A 20,643-nucleotide genomic window follows, 5' to 3' on the forward strand; every position below is an offset into this window, starting at 1 on the left:
CGAGGGCGCAGAGTGTGATTTCAAACACAGACTTGAACTGTGGACTCTGTTAACTCAGTTTACTGCCATTGCTTAAGTTCTCGAAAACAAAACTGTTGGCCAGAATGCACAGTTTAACAGAACATTAGTGTTTTAGTGAAAAACGCGGTGTTACAGCAGATTCTGGCCGCTTTACAGCAGTGTTTACAGTGCAGAGCTCGCGCCTGTCAAACGGAGAGGTGTTTCCGCGCATGCGCAGTGACGAGGTCAGACAGCCGAGCTGCTGCGGGGCTAAAGTTAACTTACCGTCGCCTGTGATCGCGCATTTCTGATCAATAATTCTGATCAGAGGCGATCGCTTCAGCCGGTGAGTATGAGCATGTGTCTGTGCTGCTGTCAGTATCAATGCTAACACCATTAGCGATGTTTGAGAGTGTGTGTCGTGTGTTTGCTCGGAGGATGTGGAGAGTTTGGCTCTAAATCTTCAGTTAGTGGTTCCGCAGAGTCCACTTCACCATAACCGCGTGTGTTACCCTCAACCCCGGCGCTGTGGAGCCGTTTACAGAGGACACACACACACACACACACACACACGAGCTGAGCTGCGGTACTGCAGGAGTCGCCTCACAGGCCTCGAGCTAACGGCTAATGTCAGTCAATAACACAACACACACACACACACACACATAAACACGGCGGAGGAGTGTGTCTGCCACAGCGAGTGTGTTCACAGCCAACACTGACACACACATACACACACAGCCCACAGCCTCACGAGCACCCCAGACCCCCCCATATTACTGACATTACTGATCAATTCAGCCTGTCTTGTGGGGAGATAGCGAATAATGTGTGTGTGTGTGTAACATTCAGCTGCCCTTCAGATCACACACACCTGTAAATGTGTGCAAGCACCAATTTAGACGGAAGAGCTGCTGTTCAGTGGAATACCGTTTGCTGTAATGTAATATATAGATGGCAGAAGTGTGTGTGTGTGTGTGAGGGAGAGAGATGGTGTGTATGTATGTTTTGTTTTTCTCTCTGTGTAAGAATGTCTGAATTTTATTTGTGTGTGTGTTGTCTAACTCTGTGTGAGTGTGTGTTGTATAACTGTGTGTGTGTTCATCAGGTGCGCAGTGATGCGCGGCGGTGCGTGGTGTGTGTGCCCGCGGGCTCCTGTTCTCCTGCGCCGCTGGCTGTGTGTGGGGGGCGGGGCCTCTGGTGGGCAGGCACAGAGAGGGGTGCGGTTCTTCAGCTCAGAGGCTCCGCCCACTCTGCCCGCCCGTGCCCGCGTGCTGATCTGCGGAGGCGGAGTGGTGGGCACGTCGGTGGCGTATCACCTGGCCAAACTGGGCTGGACAGAGATCCTGCTGCTGGAGCAGGGCAGGTGAGCGCTGCACAGGTGCACTGTGGGATACACTGCTGCTCGAGGGCGGAGTTCCTCATGCGTGTGTGTGTGTGTGTGCACTGTAGGCTCGGAGCCGGCACCACCCGCTTCTGCGCGGGCATCGTGAGCGTGGCCAAACCGCTGTCCATCGAGAGTCAGATGGCGGATTACTCCAGTGCACTGTACGAGCGGCTGCAGCAGGAGACCGGCGTCAGCACCGGTGCGCAACACACACTCACACACACACATCTCTCATTATACACTCACTGGCTCATCTGTGTGTGTGTTTCCTGCAGGATTCGTCCGCACCGGATCTCTGTGTCTGGCGCAGAATCAGGACCGGTTTCTGTCTCTGAAGCGTCTGGCGTCCAGACTGAAGTAAGCCGCTTCTCTACATGAAGACAAACACAGAAATCTGGAGGAGTGTGTGTGTGTGTGTGTGTGTGTGTGTGTGTGTGTGCAGAAGGGCCGGATGTGGCTCCGCCTACACTCTTTAATGCTGTATTTGTCCACACAGTCGTCTGTTCTCTTGGCATTGAGTGTCTGTAGAGCATCAGCAGATGTAGGCCTTGTGCTGTGTCACTGAATCACCTGTGTGTCCACAGGGCTCTGGGCGTGGCCTGCAGCATCATCAAGCCTAAAGAGGTGTCAAAGCTCCACCCACTGGTTAATATTCATGATCTGGTGGGCGCTCTGCACCTGCCGGGGGACGCTGTGGTTTCTCCACCCGATGTCAATCATGCGATGGCGGTGGCGGCAGCAGCTAACGGTACGCAGAGATGTGTGTGTGTGTGTGTCACCTGTCAGGTGTTTCTGTGTCATTAGCTGATGTGTGTGCGTGTGTTTCACCTGTCAGGTGTGCAGATCTTTGAACACACCAGCGTCACACACGTGCTGATGAAGAATGGTCACGTGGCCGCAGTGGAGACTGATCGCGGGTCAGTGGAGTGTGAATACTTTGTCAACTGTGCTGGACAGGTGAGTCTGGACAACACAGGACTACCCACAATGCACTGCAGATCTGGCCTGTCAAACAGAATTCTGTGTGTGTGTGTGTCTGTGTGTATGTGTGTGTGTGTGTGTGTTTCAGTGGGCGTATGAGCTGGGTCAGAGCAGTGAGGTGAAGGTGTCTGTTCCTCTGCATGGATGTGAGCACTTCTACCTGCTGACCAAACCTCTTTCTGAGCCGCTACCGTCCGACAGTCCAGGTGAGACCTCAACTACATCTGCAGACAGAGCTACACCTGAAAACACAGAAACTGAAAACACTGAAACTACACCTGAAAACGCTGAAACTACACCTGAAAACACAGAAACTACACCTGAAAACACTGAAACTACACCTGAAAACACTGAAACTACAGGAGAACCCTAACTACACCTTGTTACTGATCTATTCTCTCTCTGTTTATGACGGTTTCTGTCTCTGTCTCGCAGTGGTGATCGACATGGACGGACGGATCTATGCGCGCTCTTGGCATGGGGGAATCCTGTCTGGAGGTTTCGAGAAGAACCCCAAACCCATCTTCACTGAGGGACGCAACCAGCTGGAGGTGCAGAACATGCAGGAGGACTGGGATCACTTCGGTCAGTGGACACACACAAACAAAAGCAAACAGCAGCTCCTGATGCTCTAGATAATGTGTGTGTGTGTGTGTGTGTGTGTGTGTGTGTGTGTGTGTGTGTGTGTGTGTGTGTGTGTGTGTGTGTGTGTGTAATTATCATATGAGCTGCCGTCCTGCTGAGAGTGAAGATGTTTAGTTTCACCACCAATCACAGCAGCTTATGAAAGCCACACACACACACACACACACACACACACACACACACACACACACACACACACACACACTCCTTCTCCTGATGAACACTCGAGAGCATGTTCAGGGAATGTTGGAGATCGTGCTGTTTTTGCTGCTGCATATTAGAGTTGGAGTGTAAATCTGTGCCCACTCCTCCAGCGGCTCTCAGGTGTGTGTGTGTGTGTGTGTGTGAGTGGAGCTCTCGTCTGCGGTGTGTGTGCTGAGTTCTCTGCATTGTGTGTGTGTGTGTAGAGCCGATGCTGAGTGCTCTGCTGCGCCGGATGCCGGCTCTGGAGGCCTGTGAGGTGCAGCAGCTGGTCAACTGCCCCGAGTCCTTCACGCCGGACATGCGCTGCCTGATGGGTGAGACTCCGGGTGCCGGCGGGTACTTCGTGCTGGCAGGCATGAACTCGTCCGGCCTGTCGTTCGCCGGCGGAGCGGGGAAGTAAGCAGCCTGTGGGTCTGCGGTCATGTGTTGATGATGATGATGAAGATGTTTATGGTGTTCGTGTGCCGCAGGTTTCTGGCGGAGTGGATGACACACGGGTACCCCAGCGCCAACGTCTGGCCTCTAGACATCAAGCGCTTCGGGAACCTGCAGAGCAGCCGCACCTTCCTGCGGCACCGGGTGATGGAGGTGATGCGTGAGTAACGAGGACCATGCAGAATCTGTGTGTGTGTGTGTGTGTGTGTGTGTGATAGAGGGTGCAGAGCTGGTGAAGTGTGTTTCTGCAGCATCAGACAAATATCTGGATTCAAATTTAAAAGATCAGACTGAGACTGCCGGAGCTGAACCGGTGCTGTACTCAGACCCGACCACCTCTTCATCAACAGCTTCAGTGTTCTGTCTGTGCTGCAGTGACCCGACTCTAACACTAGTCGGCAGAGCAGTTTCTGTGCTCTACTGAGGCGAGTTCCTACACAGGTGTTTTGAGTTAACACCTGAACTGTAAACGACTGTAGCAGCAGCAGCAGCACACACACACACACACACACACACACTCAGGCTCATCCAGGGCAGAGTGAGGCACTGAACCGGTGGATACTCATCTCTCACCACCGGCCTCGCTCCGCCCCACAACTCTCAACCCCACCCCCTCTGCCCTCAGCCACACCCACACAACTCAGCTCCACCCTCACTGCTCTCTCAGCAACACCCACTCATCACCACACAGGCAACCAATCACAGCTCTTGTTCTCTGCATCATGAAGGTGGCACCGCCCCGGTCTATCATGGCAGGAATATCAGCTGCTCTGACTCTGCGCTGTGTGTGTTCTCAGAAGTGTGTAATGAATAAGTGTGTGTGTGTGTGTGTGTGTGTTGTGTTGTCAGCGCTGCTGTATGAGCTGAAGGTTCCGCGCTGGGACTTCCAGACGGGCCGGCAGCTGCGCACCAGTCCCCTGTATGACCGGCTGGACACGCAGGGCGCCCGCTGGATGGAGAAACACGGCTTCGAGCGCGCTAAATACTTCGTCCCCGCAGGGAAGGGTGAGGAGCCTCCGACGCACCGGTGGAGAGGGGATTAGCGGAGTGTAGATTAGCATCGCCTGAGCCCTGAGTAACGCTGTTCTGTCCGCAGACCTGCTGGCGCTGGATCAGAGTAAGACCTTCTACAAGCCGGACTGGTTTGATATCGTGGGCGCGGAGGTGAAGTGCTGTAAGGAGGCGGTGTGTGTGATCGACATGTCCTCCTTCACCAAGTTTGAGCTCACAGTGAGTCCGACACACCTCATCATGGCCTGAGTGACCCGTCTGAGGAGCACAGCCTTCATCTGAGTGTGTGTGTGTGTGTGTGTGTGTGTCAGTCCTCAGGGGATCAGGCTCTGCATCTGCTGCAGCGTCTCTGTGCTAATGATCTGGATGTTCCGGTCGGGCACATCGTGCACACGGGCATGCTGAACGCCAGAGGAGGCTACGAGAACGACTGCAGCGTGGTGCGCCTCAGCAAGAACAGGTTCAGTGTGTCCTCAGTGTCAGTATATTGCTCTCCCTCACTGTCAGTCAGCTGGAGGGTGAGTGTGTGTGTGTGTGTGTGTGTGCGAGGTGTTCACTCCTCCTCTGCTCCTCCTCCAGCTTCTTCATCATCTCTCCCACTGATCAGCAAGTGCACTGCTGGTCCTGGATGAAGCAGCACATGCCGAGCGACCCGCAGCTCCACCTGGAGGACGTCAGCTGGAAGTACACAGGTCAGCAGGTGTCCGTCAGGAGTGTGTGTGTGTGTGTGTGTGTGTGTGTGTGCACCTGATGCTGTAACCTTTATCATGTTTCCTTCAGCGCTGAATCTGATTGGTCCTCGAGCCATGGATGTGCTGTCCGAACTCTCGTATGTGTCCATGACTCCAGAGCACTTCCCTTCGCTCTTCTGTAAGGTGAGACGCCTGTGTGGTCATGTGACGTCTCCTGTGTGGTCATGTGATGTCTCCTGTGTGGTCGTGTGACGTCACCTGAGTGTGTGTGTGTGTGTTTTGCAGGAAATGAGCGTGGGCTACGCTAACGGCATCAGAGTGATGAGCATGACACACACAGGAGAGCCGGGGTTCATGCTGTATATTCCCATTGAGGTCAGTCACACACTCACACCTGCAGCATCACCTGCTGATCTAGATCATCATCATCTGCACACACACACACACACACACACACACTCAGAGCGGTTGTGACTCGGTGATTCTGCTTTCCCAGTATGCACTGCACGTGTATAATGAGGTGATGTCGGTGGGCCAGAAGTACGGCATCCGCAACGCCGGCTACTACGCTCTGCGGAGTCTGCGCATCGAGAAGTTCTTTGCGTTCTGGGGTCAGGATCTGGACTCGTTCACCACACCGCTGGAGTGCGGACGCGAGTTCAGGGTCAAGTTTGACAAGGTCAGTGTTTCAGACGGACATCCCTCTGTAGCAGTTACCCACAATGCAACACAAGAGAGCGCTGCGACTGCAGGAGGAACGGCTGATCTCATGCCCTTACCACTGCAGACCCTGATCCTGACCTTAACCCTGACCCTGACCCTAACCCTCTAAAAAGTCTGCTCACCTACAACTCTGTGTGTGTGTGTGTGTGTGTGTGTGTGTGTGTGTGTGTGTGTGTGTGTGTTGGACTCTGGCTCCTGCAGGACACAGATTTCCTGGGCCGGGCCGCTCTGCTGCAGCAGCGTGAGTTAGGGGTGACGCGGCGCTTCCTCATGCTGGTTCTGGAGGATCATGATGCGGAGTTGGACCTGTGGCCGTGGTGGGGTGAGCCCATATATCGCAGCGGGCAGCTAGCGGGCACCACCAGCAGCAGCGCCTACAGCTACACCCTGCAGCGGCACGTGTGTCTGGGCTTCATCCGGCGGCTGGAGGACGGCGCGCCCGCGGTGATCACGCCCGAGTTCATCAACCGCGGAGACTACGAGGTGGAGATCGCCGGGCAGCGCTTCCCCGCCAAAGCCAAGCTCTACCCGTTCAGCTCACTGTTCGCCCAGCAGCGGCGCCGCAAGGAGGACCTGGAGCTCAGCAACTTCCAGAGCAAGTGAAGCGGAGAGACCATCAGTACCTGCAGACAATCACCTGTACCTGCACCGGCTGAGGGACGCTGCGCTGCTCCTGCAGGTGTGGATCTGCCCTCATCTGCTGCTCCTCCTCCTCATCTCTGATCGGCTGTTCAGTTCAGCAGCTGACAATCCTGAAACCCTAATGCTGGAACAGTTCTGCAGAGAGGTGTGTGTGTGTGTGTGTGCGCACCACGGAGCATTAAAGAGAGACGAGAGTGTGTGAGAAAACAGTGATGGAGGCAGCTCCCCATCCGCTTCTGAAGTGCCTTCACACGTGTGTGTGTGTGTGTGTGTGTGTGTGTGTGTGTGTGTGTGTATATATGTTGAACCTCTCTGTGGTCGGTCTGGACGGATGAGTCGCTGCTTATGGATCTGCCATTATTAGTGTAGAGATGTTTGTTTGTTCACTTTATTGCATCATCTGTGTGTTTATTATGCTGAACGCTTAAGAGCTCAGTCTGAGAGAGAGAGAGAGAGAGAGAGAGAGAGAGAGAGAGAGAGAGAGAGAGAGTGTGTGTGTGTGATCTTTGTACATTGTGTGTAAATCAGAAGCACATTTGCACAGTTTAGATCAGTGGTGTGTTTAAACGTGTTATCATAAAAGGGACGAAATCAGCCCTGTGTGTGTGTGTGTGTGTGTGTGTGTGAGTGAGAAAGTGTCACCTGTCTGCAGGTGTATGTGTGTGTGCGTGCTGTAGACACACTCCTCCTGTGTGGAGTTCAGCTGTGCTCTTCTGTATTCTGCCGATGATTATTTCTGTTCATATGATGGAGGAGACATGTTCATGAGCAAACACAGAAATAAAGACTCTTTTGGATTTATTGGCTGTGTGTGTGTGTGTGTGTGTGTGTGTGTGTGTGTGTGTGTGTGTGTGTGTGTTTTTTTTTAAATAAAGAGCATCAGTCTGCAGATACCCCGTCGCCCTGATGCGGGACAGTTTTCTCCTCTTCGCTGAATGCGCTGCTCGGTAAGGGCTGCTCGGTAAGGGCTGCTCGGGGGTGTTTGCGGTGTGTCTCCTGTAGTTTCCTCCTGTTTATCGTCTCCACAGTTCAGCAGCAGCTTCCTGCTTATCTGTTTCAGAACTCTAACAAGAGGCATTTCAGTCATATCTTCTCGTTAAAACAGCTATCATCGCATTATTTATTCATATGTGGAGCTTTTTGGATTTTAGTAAGCTCTAGAAATTAAACATGTAGCACAGGAAATGCATTAGGGCCATCGCTAATGTTTACCTTCCTCATGCTCTAGTGACAGCGCGCTGCAGTGTGTCCTCCAGGCCGCGGGCGGCGCTCCGCTGGGTCACTGACGCTGTGCTGCTGCGGCGGATAAGAGTCTCTTCAGCGGATTCATGCAAACAAATCTCGCTGTAAACCGCGTTTCTCATCGTTTCTGGCTGTTCGTGTGTGTTTACTGAACGCCATGTCCTACAACTACGTGGTGACCGCGCAGAAGCCCACGGCGGTGAACGCCTGCATCACGGGTGAGTGTGTGTGGAGTGTGTTTATATCCCGCGCGCGCGCCAGGCCTCTGCTAATGCGCGCTCTACGACTAACGTTAGCTAGTTAGTTGGGTCGGTGGGTATAAGCAGGTAATGTACTGGTTAGTTGATTGTTCAGTTGTTTATCAGCTGTCAGCACAGCCCGTGTGTTGTGTTAATATAACGTCCCCGCTGCCTCAGTAAACACGGAGAAACTTCAGTCTCCTGCGTCACAGTGTGTGTGTGTGTGTGTGTGTGTGTGTGTGTATAAGAGACAGAGATGAGGAACTGATCAATCACTGTAATATTAATATTGATGATGACAGTGATGAGCTCTATGTGTGTGCTCAGGCCACTTCACCTCCGCCGAGGACCTGAACCTGCTCATCGCCAAGAACACGCGGCTGGAGATCTACGCGGTGACGGCGGAGGGGCTGCGGCCGGTCAAAGAGGTCGGCATGTACGGCAAGATCGCGGTGATGGAGCTGTTCAGGCCCAAGGTGACACACACACACTCACACACACACACACCGGAGCGAAGATCGGATCATAGCGGAGACACAGCTCTGAACGTCAGATTAGACTGTCTGTGACACACCTGTTTGTGTGTGTGTGTGTGTGTGTGTGTGTGTGTGTGTGTGTAGGGAGAGAGCAAAGACCTTCTGTTCATTCTGACGGCCAAATACAACGCCTGCATCCTGGAGTACAAGCAGAGCGGAGACAGCATCGACATCATCACCCGAGCCCACGGCAACGTGCAGGTACAGCTGTGTGTGTGTGTGTGTGTGTGTGTGTGTGTGTTTGTGTGTGTGTGTGTGTTCTGTCTCCGTCTCAGACTGACGATTCGCTCTCCCACAGGACCGCATTGGCCGGCCGTCGGAGACCGGGATCATCGGCATCGTGGACCCAGAGTGCCGCATGATCGGGCTGCGGCTGTACGACGGGCTGTTCAAGGTGATCCCGCTGGACCGAGAGAACAGGGAGCTCAAGGCCTTCAACATCCGGCTGGAGGAGCTGCAGGTCATCGATGTCCAGTTCCTGTACGGCTGCCAGGCCCCCACCGTCTGCTTCATATACCAGGTATGTGTGTATATATCTGCAGCGGGGGGCAGAGGTCATGTGCAGGTCAGAGGTCATGTGCTGTTGTCTGCTGTCCAGGACCCGCAGGGCCGACACGTGAAGACATACGAGGTTTCCCTGCGGGAGAAGGAGTTCAATAAAGGGCCCTGGAAGCAGGAGAACGTGGAGGCCGAGGCATCGATGGTCATTCCAGGTGAGCACACTTTAGGGTGGGGCTTATTGCCATGGTAACGTGAGCTTATGACTCACCTGCTCAGGAGAAGCTGCTGTTCTCCTTCACAATCAACAGTAATGAACACGTCATGTGTCAGAGCAGTGAACTGTAGAGTCCGCTCAGAGACATGCAGACTGCAGCATGTTCACTCTTGAGGAGCTCTGAGCTCAGTTCTGGCCAGCAGGTGGCGCTGTGGGCTCTAAAGCCGCGCTCTGCGTCCTCCTCATGAGTACCGTGTGACTCTGCAGTAGCTCTCAGTAGAGTTGGGGAAGAGGGAAGTGTAGGCAGAGTTTCCTGTAATCTCTAAACCACCTGACCGAGTTAATCAGACTAATGCCGCCGTCAGACGTCCTCACAGCGCCTCTTATACACACTAACTGTGCGGTTTCAGTCCCGGAGCCGTTCGGCGGAGCCATCATCATCGGGCAGGAGTCCATCACCTACCACAATGGAGATAAATACCTGGCCGTTGCTCCGCCCATTATCAAGGTGAGCCGCCTCCTCCATTGGTGTTGTGTGTGTGTGTGTGTGTGTGTGTGCATAAGTGTGCAGTATGTAAAGTGTGTTTTGTGGACCCGCAGCAAAGCACCATCGTGTGCCACAACCGTGTGGACCCGAACGGCTCGCGGTACCTGCTGGGCGATATGGAGGGCCGGCTGTTCATGCTGCTGCTGGAGAAGGAGGAGCTGATGGACGGAGCCGTGGTGCTGAAGGACCTGCATGTGGAGCTGCTGGGAGAGGTGTGCAGATACACACACACTTACACACGCACTCATATATACACTCACACACACACACTCATATACACACACACACTCATATACACACACACTCACACACACACACATGCACACTTCCATCATTTAAAATGAAGCTGACAGTGTAAAATCCAGAAGAGGATCAGATCCAGCTCTTGCTGCAGGGTGAAGGATGCGGCTGTAGAGAGGAAGCTGTGTTGAACAGAGGGAGCGAGTCAATGTTCATGAGTGTGTGTCAGACGTCTGAGTGCGCACACACACACACTCTGCACTCTTCAGCCTCTGCTTGTGTTTCAGACGTCCATCGCCGAGTGTTTGACCTATCTGGATAACGGGGTGGTGTTTGTGGGATCCAGACTGGGAGACTCTCAGCTGGTGAAGGTCAGTGTTGCTGCAGACGGACCCTGGCTCTGTGATGGTGCTGTCCGTGTGTGTGTGTGTGTGTGTTAATGCCATTGTGTATGTGTGCAGCTGAACGTGGACAGTAATGACCAGGGCTCGTATGTGGGGGTGATGGAGACCTTCACTAACCTGGGCCCAATAGTGGACATGTGTGTGGTGGACCTGGAGCGGCAAGGGCAAGGCCAGGTGAGAGAGAGAGACACACACACACACACACACACACACACACACACACACACGTTTTCCTGTGCTCCTTCAGTTTAATTAGACACGACCACTGCATTTAAACCCTGATCTGAGCACAGATGCAGCATGAGTGTTCTCCTCTGGAGCAGGCGTGTGGCGTGTCAGTTTAAAGCGTGTAGTATTATTATTATTATTATTATTATTATTATTGAATATTTTCATTACATATTAGCTTGCTCTGACGTCAGTTTGACGTCAGGAAACTCCTGTAATCGAACACATGAAGGAACCAGCAGAGGAGCTGAATGAGCTGCAGACTCGCCTATAACCTGTTTCCATGGTGACCGCTGTAAACTTATTAGCATGACTGTAATTTAAACGTCCCCTCAAGTATAGCAGAGTCAGTCATGACTGATCCACACACGGCTCATTAACCTGATGATCAAACGATGATTGATTCCTGTGAGGGTTAGAGCAGAAACATTACGTGTGTGTGTGTGTGTGTGTGTGTGTGTGTGTGTGTGTTCCTGCAGTTGGTGACGTGCTCCGGAGCGTTTAAGGAAGGCTCTCTCAGGATCATCCGGAACGGTATTGGGATCCACGAGCACGCCAGCATCGACCTGCCGGGAATCAAAGGTTTGCTGTTGATCACACCTGCAGTTTACAGAATCTCTGCACACCTTTACCTGTAGTGCTGATGCGTCGCTCATATGAAGGGGTGCATGACCCTGGAGATCATGAGGACCATGCACAAACACTCCTATTGGTGTTATTGATATTCATTGGCAGGACTCTGATTGTGTGTGTGTGTGTGTGTGTGTGTGTGTGTGTGTGTGTGTGTGTGTGTGTGTGTGTGCAGGTCTGTGGCCTCTTCGCTCAGAGTCCAGCAGAGACACTGATGATATGCTGGTTTTGTCTTTCGTTGGTCAGACCAGGTGAGAAGAGTTTAGAAGTTTAGCTCAGTCCATAGCTGATCCACACACACACACACACACACACACACTTACATCACGCCTGTGTGTGCAGGGTGCTGATGCTGAGTGGAGAGGAGGTGGAGGAGACGGAGCTGCAGGGGTTTGTGGATAACCAGCAGACCTTCTTCTGTGGGAATGTGGCGCATCAGCAGCTCATACAGGTAAAGCTGCCGTGCGTGTGTTTGTGTGTGTGTGTGTGTGTGTGTGTGTGTGTGCGCGCATGCATGCGTGCGTGTGTGGGTTTGGGTGGGCAGCTTGTTAACCTGTGTGTGTGTGTGTGTGTGTGTGTGTGTGTGTGTGTGTGTGTGTGTGTGTGTGTGTGTGTGTGTGTGTGTGTGTGTGTGTGTGTGCTCAGATCACCTCGGTGTCGGTGCGGCTGGTCACTCAGGACAGTAAGGCTCTGGTCAGCGAGTGGAAGGAGCCGCAGGGCAGGAACATCAGCGTGGCGTCCTGCAACAACACACAGGTGGTGCTGGCGGTGGGCAGAGTGCTGTACTACCTGCAGATCCTGAGCGGAGAACTCAAGCAGATCAGGTACACACACACACACACACACCGTCACTTCTCTAGCACTTCAGACAGTGTAGATTCTGAGATGACATGAGCACTCGTTCATCAGCATTACGGAGAGCGCCACCTGCTGTTTAAAACAGTGTGTGTGTGTGTTTTGCAGCTCTACAGAGATGGAGCATGAGGTGGCGTGTCTGGACATCACTCCTCTGGGCGAGCGCACTGCTGACTCCTGCATATGTGCTGTGGGGCTCTGGACCGACATCTCCGCCCGCCTGCTCAAGCTGCCCTGCTTCACCCCTCTGCACAAGGAGATGCTGGGCGGAGGTGAGACACACACACACACACACACACACACACACACACACACACACACACACACACACACACACACACACACAGGCAGACACACAATCTGGCAGACGGAAGTGAGTGAGTGGGGCTAAGCGTGATGTGGGCGGGGCTGGGAGTGGTATGGGCGTGGCTAAGCGTGTGTTGTGAGTGTTGATGGTGTGTGGAGTGCAGTGCAGGAGCTCCTGCTGGACTCTGTTCTCTTCACCTCCTGATAACCGTTGCTGCACATCTGCCGCTTTTCTACTCTGGTGAGCGTCAGCCGCTTCTACAGCAGGTTAGCAGTGCACACCTCTCCAGTGTCAACAGAACACTGCAAGAACTCAACACGGGATCATGGAGACCCGCTGCTTCAGGACTGAGACTGCAGATCCACAGCATGTTGATGTAGATGCAGCGCTGAAGGCCTGTGCTGTGGGTCACTGCATGCAGGAGTCCTGTCCAGCTTAGTCTAGTGTTAGTTTAGTGTTAGGTGGTAGTCTAGTGTTGATCTAGTGTTGATCTAGTGTTTAGTGTTAGTCTAGTGTTGATCTAGTGTTTGGTGTTAGTCTAGTGTGAGTCTAGTGTTGATCTAGTGTTTGGTGTTAGTCTAGTGTGAGTCTAGTGTTGATATAGTGTTTAGTGTTGATCTAGTGTTAGTCTAGTGTTAATCTAGTGTTTATCTAGTGTTGATCTAGTGTTTGGTGTTAGTCTAGTGTTAGTCTAGTGTTAGTCTAGTGTTAGTCTAGTGTTGGTCTAGTGTTGGTCTGGTGTTTGGTGTTGGTCTAGTGTTGATCTAGTGTTTGGTGTTGATCTAGTGTTAGTCTAGTGTTAGTCTAGTGTTTATCTAGTGTTGATCTAGTGTTTGGTGTTAGTCTAGTGTTAGTCTAGTGTTGGTCTAGTGTTGGTCTGGTGTTTGGTGTTGGTCTAGTGTTGATCTAGTGTTGATATAGTGTTTGGTGTTGGTCTAGTGTTAGTCTAGTGTTAGTCTAGTGTTGGTCTAGTGTTGGTCTGGTGTTTGGTGTTAGTCTAGTGTTAGTCTAGTGTTGGTCTAGTGTTGATCTAGTGTTTGGTGTTGGTCTAGTGTTGATCTAGTGTTTGGTGTTAGTCTAGCGTGGATCTAGTGTTGATCTAGTGTTTGGTGTTAGTCAAGTGTTAGTCTAGTGTTAGTCTAGTGTTGGTCTAGTATTGGTCTGGTGTTTGGTGTTAGTCTAGTGTTAGTCTAGCGTTGATCTAGTGTTGATATAGTGTTTGGTGTTAGTCTAGTGTTAGTCTAGTGTTAGTCTAGTGTTAGTCTAGCGTGGATCTAGTGTTGATCTAGTGTTTGGTGTTAGTCAAGTGTTAGTCTAGTGTTAGTCTAGTGTTGGTCTAGTATTGGTCTGGTGTTAGTCTAGTGTTAGTCTAGTGTTAGTCTAGCGTTGATCTAGTGTTGATATAGTGTTTGGTGTTAGTCTAGTGTTAGTCTAGTGTTAGTCTAGTGTTAGTCTAGTGTTGGTCTAGTGTTGGTCTGGTGTTTGGTGTTAGTCTAGCGTTGATCTAGTGTTGATATAGTGTTTGGTGTTGGTCTAGTGTTAGTCTAGTGTTGGTCTAGTGTTAGTCTAGTGTTGGTCTAGTGTTGGTCTAGTGTTAGTCTAGTGTTGGTCTAGTGTTGGTCTGGTGTTTGGTGTTAGTCTAGTGTTAGTCTAGTGTTGGTCTAGTGTTGATCTAGTGTTTGGTGTTGGTCTAGTGTTAGTCTAGTGTTGGTCTAGTGTTAGTGTAGTGTTGGTCTGGTGTGAGTGCTGCTGTTGTTTACTCTCCTCATTCAGCACATCTGACCAGTGAGAACCGCCTGTGGAATATAATAACAGCTGAAGTTACCCTGCAGTTATCTGCTCACATTCACTGTGTGTGTGTGTGTGTGTGTGTGTGTGTGTGTGTGTGTGTGTGTGTTTGCTGTTGTCTGCGGTGCGTGTGCATAAACACACGTGTACAGATGAACGGTGAGCTCTTTATATCAGTGAGTGTATGCCTGTTTCTCCTCATGCAGCCATCAGACATGCGTTCAGCAGTGTACAGGACACGTCTCTAATGCTGCTCACATGTGTTATTGAGTGTACTGTCAGCTTCCCTCTGCTGTATGAGGACAATGTTTAATGTATGACTGTGTGTGTGTGTGTGTGTGTGTGTGTGTGTGTGTGTGTGTTTCTCAGAGATCATCCCTCGCTCCATCCTCATGACCACCTTCGAGGGCAGCCACTACCTGCTGTGTGCGCTGGGAGACGGAGCGCTCTTCTACTTCGGCCTGGATATTCAGACAGGTTAAAACAGCACACACACACACACACACACACACACACACACTCTCTCTTGACACATCAGCTTGGTCAGTATAGACCGCTGTTCAAGTTCGTTTAATATTTTTCTTTCTTGAGCTGGTCCTAGAGTAAGTGTGTTTCTCAGGATGTGTCTGTGTGTGTGTGTGTCTGTGTGTGTGTGTGTGTGCAGGTGTTCTGAGCGAGCGTAAGAAGGTGACTCTCGGCACTCAGCCCACCGTCCTGCGCACGTTCCGCTCGCTCTCCACCTCCAACGTGTTCGCCTGCTCCGACCGGCCCACCGTCATCTACTCCAGCAACCACAAGCTGGTGTTCTCCAACGTCAACCTGAAGGAGGTCAACTACATGTGCCCGCTCAACTCTGAGGGCTACCCGGACAGGTACAGCACTGTAAACAACACACAACAGCACACACACACACACACACACATGCCTAATGTGAGCCTCAGAGCCACGCCCACCCATTACAGCACTGGCCAATGGGAGTCTGGGAATGTCAGCCAGTGGGACGTTCCTGCAGTGGTGCTGCTGCAGCTGTGTTCAGGCCTGACACTGAAGCACTCCTCGGGTGTGTGTGAGAACAGGTGTGCACCGTCAGCCAATCACAGCTCTGCTTTTCCTCCTCCAGTCTGGCTCTGGCCAATAACAGCACTCTCACCATCGGCACCATTGACGAGATCCAGAAGCTCCACATCCGGACTGTGCCGCTCTACGAGTCCCCCAAGTGAGTGTGCCAGTGTGTGCGCGTGCGTGTGTGTGTGTGTGCGTGCGTGCTGTGATCTGGTTGCCAGATTTAGTTTTTATCAGACTGACGTGTGTGTGTGTGTGTGTGTGTGTGTGTGTGTTGACAGGCGGATCTGTTATCAGGAGGTGTCTCAGTGTTTTGGAGTTTTGTCCAGTAGAGTTGAAATGCAGGACGCCAGTGGAACCACAGCAGCCGTACGGCCCAGCGCCAGCACACAGGTGTGTGTGTGTGTGTTAGAGTATGTTTTGTCATGAGTGTTAGCAAAGGTGTGGATTTTCGTCTGACGTGTGTGTGTGTGTGTGTGTGTGTGTGTCAGGCTCTGTCCAGCAGTGTGAGCTCCAGTAAGCTGTTCCCCAGCAGCACGTCGCCCCATGAGACGTCATTCGGGGAGGAGGTGGAGGTGCACAGCTTACTGGTGGTGGACCAGCACACGTTTGAGGGTGGGTGTGCAGACGCTAATGCAGCTGTAGCGCAGACGCTAATGTCGCCGTATCTCTGCATGCGTGAGCTCTAAAGCTTCTTCTTCTTCTGCAGTGCTGCACGCTCATCAGTTCCTGCAGAACGAGTACGCCCTCAGCATGGTGTCCTGCAAACTGGGTCGAGATCCTGCTGTTTACTTCATCGTCGGCACGGCGATGGTTTACCCAGAGGAGGCGGAGCCAAAGCAGGGCCGCATCATCGTCTTCCACTATACTGACGGTGAGCATCACTGAACACACACACACACACACACACACACACACACTCTACAGCAGGGCTGCTCAGTTGGCGGCCCGCGGGCTGTATTTGTACTCAGAAATAACTGGTCGAGGGGAGAAGCGGCTGCTATAGTTCTGAAGTGGCGTGCGTCTGTTCACTACAGCAGCTGCAGGTGACGGCTGTGCAGAGCTGGAGTCTCCTGACATGAAGCGAGAGGCGCGAGCGGCCGGAAACATTCGCATTATTACTCGTACAGGCTTCTGAACGCCGCCGTCTGCTGCACATGACCGAACCACTGCAGCTGTGCGCTAGCTTCAAGTCCCGAGTCTATACGCCGAGGCTAATACACACACACACACACACACTGGGTTAACTACAGCAGCGGGCCGCTCACATGTCACATCTTTTCCACCCGCAAGTTTATTTCCACTGAAGAAGAGAGACGCAGCAGCAGAAGACACGTTGCTCTGTAGCGGTGAGAGCCGTGCAGTGTAAACAACACATCTAGACTAATGAATGAAGTGTGTGTGTGTGTGTGTGTGTGAGCGAGTGCAGATGATGACCACAGTTACTGTCATACACAGCTGACCTGTGCATGTGTGTTCAGGTAAACTGCAGACGGTGGCGGAGAAGGAGGTGAAGGGTGCCGTTTACTCCATGGTGGAGTTCAATGGTAAACTGCTGGCCAGCATCAACAGCACGGTGAGTCGGCCCGGCCCGGGCAGTCAGGGTTTGGGTTGGTCAGGTGTGCTGTCTCTAGGGGGGTGGGTCACTCAGCTGTTGGGTCAGTCGGGGTGTTTGGGTCAGTCGGGGTGTGTGGGTCAGTCGGGGTGTGTGGGTCGGTCAGCGATTGGGTGTGTGGGTCAGTCGGGGTGTGTGGGTCAGTCAGCGGTTGGGTCGGGGTGTGCGGTGCTGACGCTGTGCTCCGCCTGCAGGTGCGTCTGTACGAGTGGACCGCAGAGAAGGAGCTGCGCACCGAGTGCAACCACTACAACAACATCATGGCGCTGTACCTGAAGACCAAAGGAGACTTCATCCTGGTGGGAGACCTGATGCGCTCCGTGCTGCTGCTGGCCTATAAGCCCATGGAGGGCAGCTTCGAGGAGGTGACGCCCCGCCCCCCCGCCGCACTGCATTCTGGGACTCAACGCTGCAGCTTCCTCATGTCCTCTGCTTTATATCTGCAGATCGCTCGAGATTTCAACCCCAACTGGATGAGTGCAGTGGAGATCCTGGACGACGACAACTTCCTCGGGGCGGAGAACGCCTTCAACCTGTTCGTCTGCCAGAAGGACAGGTAACAGCGGAGCTGCTCAAACGTCCAGATACATGTGCTGTACCCCCCACACACCTGACTAACGCTCCTGCACTGTGTGTGTGTGTGTGTGTGTGTGTCTCCAGCGCTGCCACCACAGACGAGGAGCGGCAGCACCTGCAGGAGGTGGGTCTGTTCCACCTGGGCGAGTTCGTCAATGTTTTCTCTCACGGGTCGCTGGTGCTGCAGAACCTGGGCGAGAGCTCCACACCCACACAGGGCTCAGTGCTGTTCGGCACCGTCAACGGCATGATCGGTAAAACACTGCACCGTGTGTGTGTGTGTGCGCGTGTGTGTGTGCGCGTGTGTGTGTGCGCGTGTGTGTGTGCGCGTGTGTGTGTGCGCGTGTGTGTGTGTGTGTGTGTGTGTGTGTGCGTGTGTGTGTGTGCGTGTGTGTGTGTGCGTGTGTGTGTGTGCGCGTGTGTGTGTGCGCGTGTGTGTGTGCGCGTGTGTGTGTGCGCGTGTGTGTGTGCGCGTGTGTGTGTGCGCGTGTGTGTGTGCGCGTGTGTGTGTGCGCGTGTGTGTGTGCGCGTGTGTGTGTGTGTGTGTGTGTGTGTGTGTGTGTGTGTGTGTGTGTGTGTGTGTGTGTGGGAGATGAACCTCTGCTGTTAGCAGCATGATGATGATGATGATGATGATTGTGTGTGTGTGTGTGTGTGTGTGTGTGTGTGTGTGTGTGTGTGTGTGTGTGTGTGTGTGTGTGTGTGTGTGTGTGTGTGTGTGTGTGTGTGTGTGTGTGTGCAGGTCTGGTGACGTCTCTGTCAGAGGGCTGGTACAGTTTACTGCTGGATCTGCAGAACCGCCTTAACAAGGTCATCAAGAGCGTCGGCAAGATCGAGCACAGCTTATATCCTTTAGCAGGTGTGTGTGTGTGTGTGTGTGTGTGTGAGTGAGAACCGTGACCTTTGACCTTGACTAGCACCACCTGGAGGTCGTTCCACACGGAGCGTAAGACGGAGCAGGCCACAGGCTTCATTGACGGGGATCTGATCGAGAGCTTCCTGGATTTGGGTCGAGCGAAGATGCAGGAGGTGGTCAGCACACTGCAGGTGACACACACACACACACATGCACACCCGTGTGGTCGGTGGTGTAGAATTAGCATGGGCTGAGGGGACGTGTCTCCACCAGTGTCCACAGGTTACTGAAATGTGGCCGCCAGTAATCGACTAATCCTGATTTATTAAAGTTCTGGAGTGTGAATGGAGCGTGTGCGGTTCTGTTTGCACACACACATGTGAAGTCCTCTCAGCGTAATGTGCAGAAATGGCAGTATACACTGGCTAGACTGTGGCGATGTGGAGATTCTGAGATATGCTCTGCATTTGTAAAGAACTGACAGCGCTTCTGCTTCCTCATGTGTTTCTGTTCCAGCCTTACTCCACAATGGATTCAATTCCTCTATGTCCTCAACATTCTACACACAATCCCCCATAATGACAATGTGGAGAGAGTTTCTGAAATTGTTTGAATTAATTAAATAAAGCGGATAAATCAGATGTACATCAGTGTTCTCAGGCTTTGCTCAAGACTCTGTTGATGCTCCTTTGTCAGTGATTACAGCGTCGAGTCTTTCTGAATATGATGAGCTCTGCACAGCTGTCTTTGGGGATGTTTGCCCGTTCCTCTTTGCAGGACCTCTCCAGCTCTCTCAGGTTGGATAGGAAGTGACGGTGTTCAGCCATTTTCAGATCTCTCCAGAGATGCTCAATAGGATTTAGGTCTGGGCTCTTGCTGTGCCGCTGCATTGATATGTTGGCGGTGTGCTTTGGGTCATTGTCCTGCTGGAAGATGAAGCGTCGCCCCAGTCTGAGGTGGAGAGCACTCTTGTGCAGGTCTTCATTCAGGATGTCTCTGTACATCGCTGCATTCATCTTTCCCTCTATCCTGACTAGTCTTCCAGTTCCTGCTGCTGAAACACATCCCCACAGCATGATGCCAACACCACCATGCTTCACTGTAGGGATGCTGTTAGCCTGCTGATGAGCGCCGCCTGCAGTTCTCCACACGTAACGCCTGGCGTTCACTCCAAACAGTTCAGTTTGAGTCTCATCAGAGCAGAGAGTTTAGTTTCTGATGCTCTGAGAGTCCTGCAGATGGTAAACTCCAGGCGGGGAGTGTCTTCCGTCTGCCCGCTCTGCCATACAGACTCCTGATTGGTGGATTGCTGCACAGATGGTTGTCCTTCTTGAAGCTCAGACAGAGTGGCCATCAGGTTATTGATCCCCTCCTGGACTAAGGCTGGCCAGCTCTAGGAGGAGTCCTGGTTGTAACATGAAGACGTGTGGGAAATTGTCCCAGTTTTCCTGATGCACATATGAGCCCTCAGTGAACACCGTCTCTAATAAACTGTCCCTCCTCCAGCTTTACATGTCTAGTGTGGGCTCGGTATTAAATGAGCTCCCCACCACTGCCAAAAGCAAATCTGCGCCCCTAACTATGGTCATGTGATGCGTTTCTCCTCAAGTGTGTGTGTGTGTGTGTTTCTCTTCAGATGTGTTTCTCCTCCTCAGACGTGTGTGTGTGTGTGTGTGTGTGTGTGTGTGTGTGTGTGTGTGTGTGTGTGTCCTCAGATTGATGACGGCAGTGGGATGAAGCGTGAGGCAACGGTGGATGAGGTGATCAAGATCGTGGAGGAGCTGACGAGGATCCACTGAGAGCAGCTGTATATATGAACTGTTCATTTGTGTGTGTGTGTGTGAGAGAGAGAGAGAGAGAGAGAGCATGAAGATGATGATGGACACACTCGCCCCGCTGTAGTGTTAGTGGAGTCGTCCTCATTGTGATGTTTCTGTTAGTTTATTTTAATAAAGTTTCCTTCAGTACTTCAGGCCTGACGTGGTTCATGAAGTGTGTGTGTGTGTGTGTGTGTGTATGTGTGTGTGTGTGTGTGTGCGCGCGCGCGCTTAACTGATGCACATTGCAGTACAGCTGGATGAGT

At 52.4% G+C, this 20,643-nt stretch overlaps 2 protein-coding genes across 3 annotated transcripts; both read left to right on the plus strand.

Moving 5' to 3' along the window:
* The first annotated feature begins 236 nt into the window (after window positions 1-236).
* On the plus strand, window positions 237-7,521 carry pdpr (pyruvate dehydrogenase phosphatase regulatory subunit). Its single transcript, XM_002665429.7, has 18 exons — window positions 237-346; window positions 1,109-1,366; window positions 1,453-1,586; window positions 1,663-1,744; window positions 1,972-2,135; window positions 2,223-2,344; window positions 2,457-2,574; window positions 2,804-2,953; window positions 3,421-3,613; window positions 3,688-3,812; window positions 4,502-4,657; window positions 4,749-4,882; window positions 4,975-5,123; window positions 5,243-5,355; window positions 5,444-5,538; window positions 5,641-5,730; window positions 5,852-6,034; window positions 6,280-7,521. The coding sequence occupies exons 2-18, from the start codon at window positions 1,119-1,121 to the stop codon at window positions 6,679-6,681; spliced, it is 2,658 nt and encodes an 885-aa protein (XP_002665475.2). The 5' UTR covers window positions 237-346; window positions 1,109-1,118; the 3' UTR covers window positions 6,682-7,521.
* Window positions 7,522-8,001: 480 nt separating this feature from the next.
* On the plus strand, window positions 8,002-20,532 carry ddb1 (damage-specific DNA binding protein 1). Of its 2 annotated transcripts, none has more exons than XM_073928984.1 (27): window positions 8,002-8,180; window positions 8,529-8,677; window positions 8,822-8,938; window positions 9,036-9,257; window positions 9,336-9,450; window positions 9,863-9,960; window positions 10,053-10,211; window positions 10,527-10,610; window positions 10,701-10,817; window positions 11,351-11,453; window positions 11,677-11,752; window positions 11,844-11,952; window positions 12,147-12,325; window positions 12,465-12,628; window positions 14,821-14,928; window positions 15,116-15,323; window positions 15,572-15,667; window positions 15,795-15,906; window positions 16,005-16,128; window positions 16,223-16,387; window positions 16,995-17,089; window positions 17,323-17,493; window positions 17,575-17,684; window positions 17,789-17,958; window positions 18,447-18,549; window positions 18,628-18,751; window positions 20,276-20,525. In XM_073928984.1, the coding sequence occupies exons 1-27, from the start codon at window positions 8,120-8,122 to the stop codon at window positions 20,357-20,359; spliced, it is 3,423 nt and encodes a 1,140-aa protein (XP_073785085.1). In that variant the 5' UTR covers window positions 8,002-8,119; the 3' UTR covers window positions 20,360-20,525.
* The last annotated feature ends 111 nt before the right edge of the window (window positions 20,533-20,643 follow it).

This window comes from Danio rerio, chromosome 18, assembly GCF_049306965.1.
Source record: "Danio rerio strain Tuebingen ecotype United States chromosome 18, GRCz12tu, whole genome shotgun sequence".
Lineage (NCBI taxonomy): Eukaryota > Metazoa > Chordata > Actinopteri > Cypriniformes > Danionidae > Danio > Danio rerio.

Excerpts from the sequence above, each read along its gene's own strand:
- pdpr (XM_002665429.7), top strand. The coding sequence starts at position 1,119 with ATGCGCGGCGGTGCGTGGTGTGTGTGCCCGCGGGCTCCTGTTCTCCTG. Across the intron at positions 2,345-2,456 it reads TTGTCAACTGTGCTGGACAG|TGGGCGTATGAGCTGGGTCA; the intron begins GTGAGTCTGGAC and ends TGTGTGTTTCAG. Across the intron at positions 3,813-4,501 it reads CCGGGTGATGGAGGTGATGC|CGCTGCTGTATGAGCTGAAG; the intron begins GTGAGTAACGAG and ends TTGTGTTGTCAG.
- ddb1 (XM_073928984.1), top strand. The coding sequence starts at position 8,120 with ATGTCCTACAACTACGTGGTGACCGCGCAGAAGCCCACGGCGGTGAAC. Across the intron at positions 10,818-11,350 it reads AGCGGCAAGGGCAAGGCCAG|TTGGTGACGTGCTCCGGAGC; the intron begins GTGAGAGAGAGA and ends GTGTTCCTGCAG. Across the intron at positions 11,454-11,676 it reads CGACCTGCCGGGAATCAAAG|GTCTGTGGCCTCTTCGCTCA; the intron begins GTTTGCTGTTGA and ends GTGTGTGTGCAG.